General features: G+C 41.0%; 1 protein-coding gene across 1 annotated transcript in view; it reads left to right on the forward strand.

Moving 5' to 3' along the window:
* LOC119831960 overlaps nt 1-8843 on the forward strand; it is a 15516-nt gene extending 6673 nt beyond the window's left edge. Inside the window, exons 11-19 of the mRNA XM_038355530.1 lie at nt 2471-2590; nt 2679-2789; nt 2968-3124; nt 3773-3963; nt 4475-4583; nt 4745-4875; nt 5120-5240; nt 5973-6550; nt 8790-8843. Of these exons, the coding sequence (XP_038211458.1) occupies nt 2471-2590; nt 2679-2789; nt 2968-3124; nt 3773-3963; nt 4475-4583; nt 4745-4875; nt 5120-5240; nt 5973-6550; nt 8790-8843 (1572 nt within the window). The remainder of the gene's footprint in view (nt 1-2470; nt 2591-2678; nt 2790-2967; nt 3125-3772; nt 3964-4474; nt 4584-4744; nt 4876-5119; nt 5241-5972; nt 6551-8789) is intronic.
* Nucleotides 8844-9004: the final 161 nt, after the last annotated feature.

Consider the following 9004-nt stretch of genomic DNA (forward strand, 5'->3'; position numbering starts at 1 on the left):
CCCCCACCTTTGCAAATACGATCATTACGGATCAGGTGAAAGCCGGGAAGGAGATAGTGTTGAGAGAGGAGTGTAGGTAAATTCGTATCGTAGGTGAATTCGTATCTTCTTGAAATTCAAAAGCGTCAACAAAACCGCCACACCATTAATCTCACTTGTTTTCTTATTTCTCTTTATTTATTTATTCGGTTCACAAATTGGCTTTGACACAAATAAATCTAAGCCGTATTACATTGCGATGTGAATTCCTATATTAGTGAACATCATGCATAGTGTAACTACTTATACTAAAGATAATAAATTTTCAGTTTTAAATTAATTTCAATTAGATAACACTCAAATCTTCGAGCAACGCAGAGTAAATTTTAGTTCTAGCCGAGATTAGAGAACCTGAGAAAATATAAAAGTTAAACCCATTATATTGTAACTTGTTAAAGCATGAACAGGATCTGTGCAAAGGAGAATTTCGACCGACATTTGTCCGACAACATGATAATTTAAAGCACTTCCTTTTTGCCACTAAGACGTGGAACTTCTTGTTGAATGAGTTCAGGACAGTCCACAAAACCAAGTATCAGTGAACAGAAATAATACATCAAGACCCTTACGACGAATACTCAAAGGTCTCATTTTGTAAAAAGACAATCTTTGTTCCAACGACACCAACGTTTTGCAATTTGTGTTAATGTAAGACAATTTATATAAAAATTGTTTCTGAATTCTTTCCAATCTATTTGAATGTACAACATAGCTTGGAGACCAAACGCAACTATTGTACTCTAAAACGCTATTGACAATGCAGCTGTAAATGGGAATCACAACGAATGGATCTTTAAAAGATTTTATCTGCCTAGAAATGAAACCGGAAAGACTGGAAGATTTACTTATTATTAGATTCATATGATCTGTAAGACTGAGTGAACTGTCTACTATGACTCCTAAATCTCTAATACTGTGTACTTCTTCAAGATGGCTACGTTTTAAAAGATTCGCTAGAGGACGATGGTCTTCTTTTTTGTAAAATTAATACAATAACATCTTTTTTCATTTAATATCATTCTATTCCAAGAACACCAATTTTCGACATGGTCATTTTCTTTTTGTAGAATATTTTTATCGCCTTCGCATTGAATTCTCATATACAATTTTAAATCGTCTGCGTACATTTTACATTTAGACTATTGGCAAGATGGTTTACAAATAGGATAAAAAGGGGATCCAGATGGGATCCCTAAGGCACGCCCGTAGGCATCACATTTGCTCGTGATGTGTATCCGCGAATTTTGACTAGTTGAGTTCGTTTACGGTATGATTCGCACCACCGATTCAAGGACCCACATAAAAAGCCAGGTCATAATACTTTTGTAGTAATAAAATATGATCGATTAAATCGAACGCTTTATTAAATTCCGTATAAACACGTGGAAGTCCACGTATTTACACGGATTTTAGTCATCGTCATCAATATCATCAATCGCACTGGCAACAACCTCAATAAAACTAACTAAAATTGTGGTAATAGATTTCTTATATAAAAATCATTTTACTCTGGGTGCAGTTTATGTTTAACATACAATTTTCTGTTGAACCAGCGATTCTAAAACTTTGCCAGGTGCCGGAAGAATAGAAACGGGCCGGTAATTCGATACGTTTTTATCGCCATTTTTGAGTATTGGCGCCAACCGCGCCCTTTTCCAGTGCAATGGAAAAATGCCATCTTTTGAAGATTTGTTGTATAATTCGCACAAAGGTCCAGACAAACTATTCGCACAGTTTTTCAGAAAAACGTTCGGTATGCCGTCTATTTATCCGTATCCTTTATTTGGGTCAAGCTGTTTCAAAGCCGCCTGTACCTCGCATTCACCACACGCACATATAACTGATTGAATTAAAACAATCTGATAATACGATGAGTTATTTTGTGATTGAGATGTTATGGGAGATGGCAGTAATTCATAGACTGACTGAAAATATTCCGAAAACAACTCGCATATTTCTTCTGCACCAACGACTGTTCTTGTATCTCACAAAATATACACTTCAGATGTTCGAAGAGTCATGATGTGGATCGTGTGCAGATAAATTAAAAAATCAATTTATTTTTTGTACCTTACCACTGAGCCACCGCTGAATTAATTTTTAATTACTATGTAGTAATGTGGTAACGATTTTATGTGCATTGATAAATAATGTTTAATATTATTTTTTGACTGAAAAATTATTGTATTGATATATTTTATTACATAATCATACGGTAATAGTTTGAGCACTAACACCTCCACCGTCAATAAGGCATAATTCACCCACGGAAAATCGACGTAATCACAGTGAGAGTGGCAGGCCTAATTACAGCATATTGCATATTTAAGTTCCTAAAGTTAGGCTTTTTTAATGGAAATGTTCTATAATAAACGTCTTTATTAACCGCTCCTGTATCTCGTGAGCGGCTCACGGTCGGTTTGTCACGCAGAGCGTGCGCATCGAGGCGCTGCGCGACGCGGCGGTGCAGTGGCGCTGCTGCGAGGCGCTGTGCGGCGCCGGCGCCGCGCCGCGCGCCGCGCTCGCCGCCCACGCGCTGCGCGCCGCGCAGGTCAGTCGTCCGCTTTCGCCACCATTGGATTTACTACTAATTAATGACTTCACTCGACAATTTTTCATTATAAATGTTAAACGACCAGATAATACTGAGCGACGAGCGAGCGGGAGCGTCGCTGTTGAGCGCCTGTCTGGAGACGGTGAAGGCGGTGACGCGCCGGTCCGCCGACGTGGACGAGAAGCTGTTGCGGCAGGTGACAGGTTTAAATTATCGAAGAATCTCTTCATTTTATGGCATATATAAATGTATCGCCCGTTTCTGCAATAAATTAAGTGAACGATGGAGGTATGTTAATCTCTCGTTAAAGTACTTTTCGGTGCACCATATGGGAAGGCTCCGATTTTGTAACGGTAACGGTGTGCGCCGCGCAGGTGGTGCGGGCGGCGCGGCGGCGCGCGCGCGGCGGGGCGGGGCGCGGAGCGGGGCGCGGGGAGGGGCGCGGGGCGGGGCGCGGGGAGGGGCGCGGGGCGGGGCGCGGTGCGGCGCGGGCGGAGCGCGCCCTGCGCAGGGACCTGCTGCTGTTCATAGGTCTGAAATACTCTGACTTACTGTTACACTGTTTATTCTTTTGTATACTGCATGCTAGTCGTTGGATATTATAATAATTTCTATTACATATAATAAAACAATAAAAAAGCTGGCTGTACATTAAATATATAAATAAAATAAAAGGGGGTTTTAAAAAAGTGTCAATGCAAGAACCAAGAAAAAAAATTGTTTGTACGCGCTAATCTCGGGAACTATTTCGGGTACGTATCAGAAATATTCGTCTTTATATATTAATAAAACTGCTAAAGGAAAACCGCCTAAAAATAGTTTATCAAGATATTTATTTAAAACGTTATTTGCAATATGTGTACTCTTGGATTCTACTGCGGGATTTCGTTTAAAATGGACCTAACTTTCAAAGAATACACATTAAAGAGTACCGCAATATCTTATTTGAAATTAACAATAATGAGATTTTCCGGTTGTTCCGGTTCAAAGTTCACGCAAATGAAGTCGCAGGCACCAGCTGCTGTTAAAAAAATTTTGTTATGATTAGTTTTTTTTTTCAAATTATGTGTAGTAGAACATACATAATCAATATGGGGGTTAAATTTAAAATCGTAGTCTTATCTAAGTAATTAATTTGTTTAATTCGTGGAATGATATGTTAGTGGAATAAATCGGTAGGAAGGTACAGCGCATTAATCGAGGAAAACGATATTGGTTTCGGCGACCGCTGCGAGAGTTGCGACAGTTGCGACAGTTGCGACAGTTGCGACAGTTGCGACAGTTGCGACGCCTGCGCGTCTGGCGACGAAGAAGGCGTGCGCTACGCGCGGCTGTCGCCGCTGCTGACGGTCACGCGCAACGGCCTAAAGGTAAGCTGTCGCCGGTTCTTTTGGAGCGGCTCATAATCGTATTTACGCGTGAGGTACCTACCCCGTTACTGCATAATAGCGGTTGCTAGCGTTAATTTACATATGATTTACAAATGTTAATGGACCTCTGTCATCTAACTGATAACAAAAAATAAAAAAAAAGAAGCATCATTAAGAACATTGAAATACTAAATATTATAAACGCGAAAGTTTTTAAGTAATTATGGAAGGATGTATGTATGAATGGATGTATGTATGGATGTTTGTATGGATGTTAGTATGGATGTTTGTTACTCTCACACAAAATCCACTAAACCGATTGCAATGAACTTTAGTTCGTAGATAGCTGGACAACTAGAATAACACATCGGCAAATTTTTATCCCGATATTCCTACGGGATACAAACTTGCACGGGTGAAACCGCGGGTCGCTTTCAGTTAAAATATATTTAGTCAATTTATAACAAGTAAAATAATTCCCTTTACTCTCCCTGTGTTTTTGTTCTAATAGTTGGACATGTCGCGTGCCGTGGCGCTGTGCGTGTGGGGCGCGGGGGGCGCGGGGGGCGCGGGGGGCGCGGAGGTGCGCGCCGCGCTCGCAGACTGGCTGCGGACCAGAGGTGAACGCCGTTACATTTTGTTGTTGTTCAATAAGATTACTTAAATTCATTTCATAGAATATTTCGCCCAGTCTAGTCTCTTGTTCGTGTTAGCATCGATGGCGTAAATGAGTTTGCATCATTTGTATGTTGCCGGTAACGAAGTAATGTCGCTTGTGCAGTGGCGGCGGGCGCGGCGGGCGCGGCGCTGCCAGCGCTGCCGGCCAGCCTGCTGGGCTGGCTGGCGCGCGCGGCGCCGCTCGCCGACCTGGCGCCGCACCTGCACCGGGACTGCCTCGCCGACATATTGCACGTATGGCCTATTCAATTTTCACTTACGTTATTTACAGCTTCGGTTCACTTTCGATCAACGCCCTTCAAGCATTCAATGCGTCAATAAGTCTATTAGTCAATGAAATATGGATAACGTTTTTTTGTAGTATAATCCGAACTTCGGTATCGTTATAGTATAATCGTAATATTTGATCGCTTTTTACAATAAAGCAGCACGACTAAGCGTGTAAATGTAAACGCATGCCCACGTGGCGGGTCCGCAGTTCATAGCGCGGTGCAGCAACAGCGAGACGCGGGCGGCGCTGCGGCCGCTGCTGCGCGCGCTGGCGCGGCGCCCGCGCGCCGCCGCCGCGCTCGCCCGCGCCCTGCGCGCTCACCCCGCACGTGAGTACATGATCTATTCCAAAAAATGGCATTTCAATTTACTACTAATTATTTTCTAAAAGCGTTGTACAACAATATGTCAATAATTATAGCTATTTATCATGTTTCGCTTAGTTTTAAGCGTGCCAATTAACGTAAAAATAAATGGCATACGATCAAATCGTAGATATCAAAATGTTAGGAGATATAACAAGTGTCGGTGCAGCGGGCGCACGATGCCCCCGAGCCAGACAGCGTTTATACTCCAGAAATTGTATTACTAGTTACTTCAGTAACTTTAATGTAAGCTGTACCCGTGACTTCGTTCGCGTTTGTCAATAAATACTTAGATTGACTGTTACCCCTCCCCCCTCGGAACGTAAAAAAGTAAATAAGATAAAGAAAAAAATTTTTAAATTTTATTTTATACTTATACTACAGTATCGACAATGCAATCGACGCCCCACAAAAAAACTATCGATAAGAAAACATATTAAATCCTTTTTTGTTTCCTGTTATATTTGTTGAATGGCTCAATCATATAAGTCCACATCGCGTGTCGTGGCGCGGTATGCAATAGGTGCAGGCTTTTCTGAATAATATTTTGTCTGAACTGACGGTACTTAAATGACGCAGAGTGAACACAAATCGTTCATATCGAATTTCCAACTACAATAGTCGTCTCAATGCTTAAAGTATAATTTCCTTTACTTATATATATAACATCTTTAAAATGAAATTCGCCACGTCCAGCCGCCGACGCGCACGGGGGCCTGGAGCCGCTGGAGGCGCTGCTCGAAGCGGCTCGGGAGGACAGCGAGGCGTGCCAGCGCCACCTGGCGGGCGCCGCGCGCGCCGCGCCGCGCGCCGGCCCGCGCGCGCTGGGCGCCGCCGCGGCGCTGCTGGCCGACAGGGCGCCGCTGTTCGCGCCGCAGCTGCGGACCGCGCTCGTGCGGGGCGCGCTGGGGGCGCTGCTCCGCCTGCCGCGGCCGCCGAGCGTGCGGGCGCCGCGCCCTCTGTACGGGGCGGCTCTGCGCCTCGCCGGGGCCGCCGGGCGAGCTCTCGACGAGCCCTCTTATGTTGTGGATGTCATTTTTGAAGCGATCGACGACGAGAGCGAACCGGTCCACGTATTGGGCGCCGTCAACGAACTCAAATACGCTTTTGAGACTTCGGATCTGAGCCGCAAAGCTTGCGTAAAAAATGACTTCGCCATATTGAAGAAGATTTCGGATTTCGACGCGGAGGCGTTCCACGACTGCTGTCTATTGAACGAAGCGTTCGTTTTTATCGCCCAGAACGCCGAGCCGTTGCTCGAATTCAAATTCGAGGTAGGTGTCTTTTTTTAATCTCATTTTGTGGAATGCTAAACATTCTATCTCGCAGAATATTATAATTTTAATAAATTTCATATAGAATATGTAATTAAATGAATAAATAAATAGAATGCTTCCAACGATCTGTCAAGGAAGAAAATACGAATGGCATCATTCCCAAAAACTGGTCGAACTATTTTTATAAAAGCACTGAATTATTAATAATAATTATTAATTTAAAAATGTAGTGATGTTTCCAGGATGAATTTTCCAAAAAGATTTAACTGACTTTCACATTAATAATGCACTATTTGTGGTAAAGACAAGTCTAACAAGAAAATGCCTCTACTAGAAAATGTTAATTTAGATTCAGTGCATTCACATAGGAAACTAAATTCAAATTAAAATCATTGCGTCCTCGGTCAAAATTATTAAACTATGTCCAATACTATGTCTAAATACGATACTTTATGGAACGGAACGTATTTACGGACATTTTTATATTTTCTGTTTTGCTTAAAAATAATTTTGTTATAAAGCCTTATAGACTACAGGCCCATGTTGAAACAGTTATGGGTCATTTGAACCACCAGGTGACCTATCTAAAACGATATAAGAGTATAAAATAATATGATTCAGTACTATGCCGTCACTTGTAAGCTGTCCAACTGAGTGCAGGTGAGAATTCAAGATAAATATGTAAATGTAAAGATAGTACAGGTAGAGTGACAATATTTTGGTCACATGTTTTTGTGTGGCATTCTTACCACCGATAGATCCATTAAAAATAATAAGAAAACGCGCAGTGCCGTAAAAAAATGGTGCGCCACAAAGTCGGATTTTTATTTTATTTTCCGACAATTACCGGGGTAAATATGGTCATTTGATTTTGTACGGCATCTGTGTCATACTATTTCAATACTGCTTCTAATTCATTACGCAATCTAATCCGCAACGCCGTACAAGGTGATGGCGTACGCTCACACATAGTTCGATTAGTATGTTTGTACTGTTCACTTTCCGAAGTGAAGTCGACGCGGTGATTGAAAACAGCTGTTGTTTACGTATTGTGAGCACTCCGATCATGTCTGACCTCGTGGAGAATGAAAACTCTAGTGAAAGTGAAAGAAATGTTCAAGAAAAAGAGCAAGAACGTGAGTGTTTTATTTGTAATTTGCCAGGTGATTCTATTGATAACCGGATAAAATGTTTGTCAAGTATATATTAAACCAAAAAGTATATAAAACTATTGATACTGGGATTAACAGTTTCGATTCTTGGACATAATATACACACCGTTTCAGTTCAGTTAGACGTCATTGTGATTTTATCATATTATCAATTGTTCTCTTCAAAAAAATATGTTAATGCCGTACTGTATCAGATGGCCATAAAGTACCCTTAAAATTGTAGCGTCACTCACTTTCATCACTCTAAAAGTTATGGTCTGCATAAATATGTACGGCATCATTTTTTCCTAATTTATCTATGTTAATACAATTTAAAACAAGGGATAAAATGTAGAAAACTGCTATATTTCATTAATCTATGATATTTAAACTTTTGCAATAATTTGCGAAATTTCAGTTTTTGCATTTCTCTATAATTTTTTTAGAACGGTTTCTTTTGAACGGCAATACTATCTAACAATTGTACTTTACAATATCATGTTAAAAGAAAAGTTCCCGTACAGGATCAAATAATTTTACAGCTCTATAAATCAAGGATACGATAAAATTAAGATGATTATTGATATACATTCAAGGAACAATAATTTTTTGACGGCATTACTTTTAATAATACTTTTGAGTGTTAGATAATGTTTTGAAACCGAAGCCGTACTTTTTCAAATCACCCCCTGGGCTACGGAAAGAGAGGGGATTGCAACCGTCTATTTTTTCCCCTTTTCGCATGATTTTTGTACGACGTTGCGGAATAATGGATTAGAAGCAGTATTGAAATAGTATGACACAGATGCCGTACAAAATCAAATGACCAAATTTACCCCGGTAATTGTCGGAAAATATAATAAAAATCCGACTTTCTGGCGCACCATTTTTTTAAGGGCACTGCGCGTTTTCTTATTATTTTTAATGGATCTATCGGTGGTAAAAATGCCGCACAAAAATATGTGACCAAAATGTTGAGTACACTCTACCTGTACTTACGAATTCTCACCTGCACTCAGTTGGACAGTTTACAAGTGACGGCATAGTGCTAAATCTTATTATTTTATGCTCTTATATTGTTCCAGATAGGTCACCTGGTGGTTCAAATGACCCATAACTTTTTCAACATGGGCCTGTAGTCTATTAAACACTTTTCGTTCTAATACTTTGAACGGGTAAAATTATTTCAGGATATCGTGACGTTTCTCTCTCGTGCCGTAGAATTAATGCCCCTCGACATCGTTTGGGCGGTAAAAGAGAACCTCTCGACGTGTCTCAGAGAGCTGAAGTTCGTCTCGAG

Source organism: Zerene cesonia, chromosome 14 (genome assembly GCF_012273895.1).
Source record: "Zerene cesonia ecotype Mississippi chromosome 14, Zerene_cesonia_1.1, whole genome shotgun sequence".
Taxonomy (NCBI): domain Eukaryota; kingdom Metazoa; phylum Arthropoda; class Insecta; order Lepidoptera; family Pieridae; genus Zerene; species Zerene cesonia.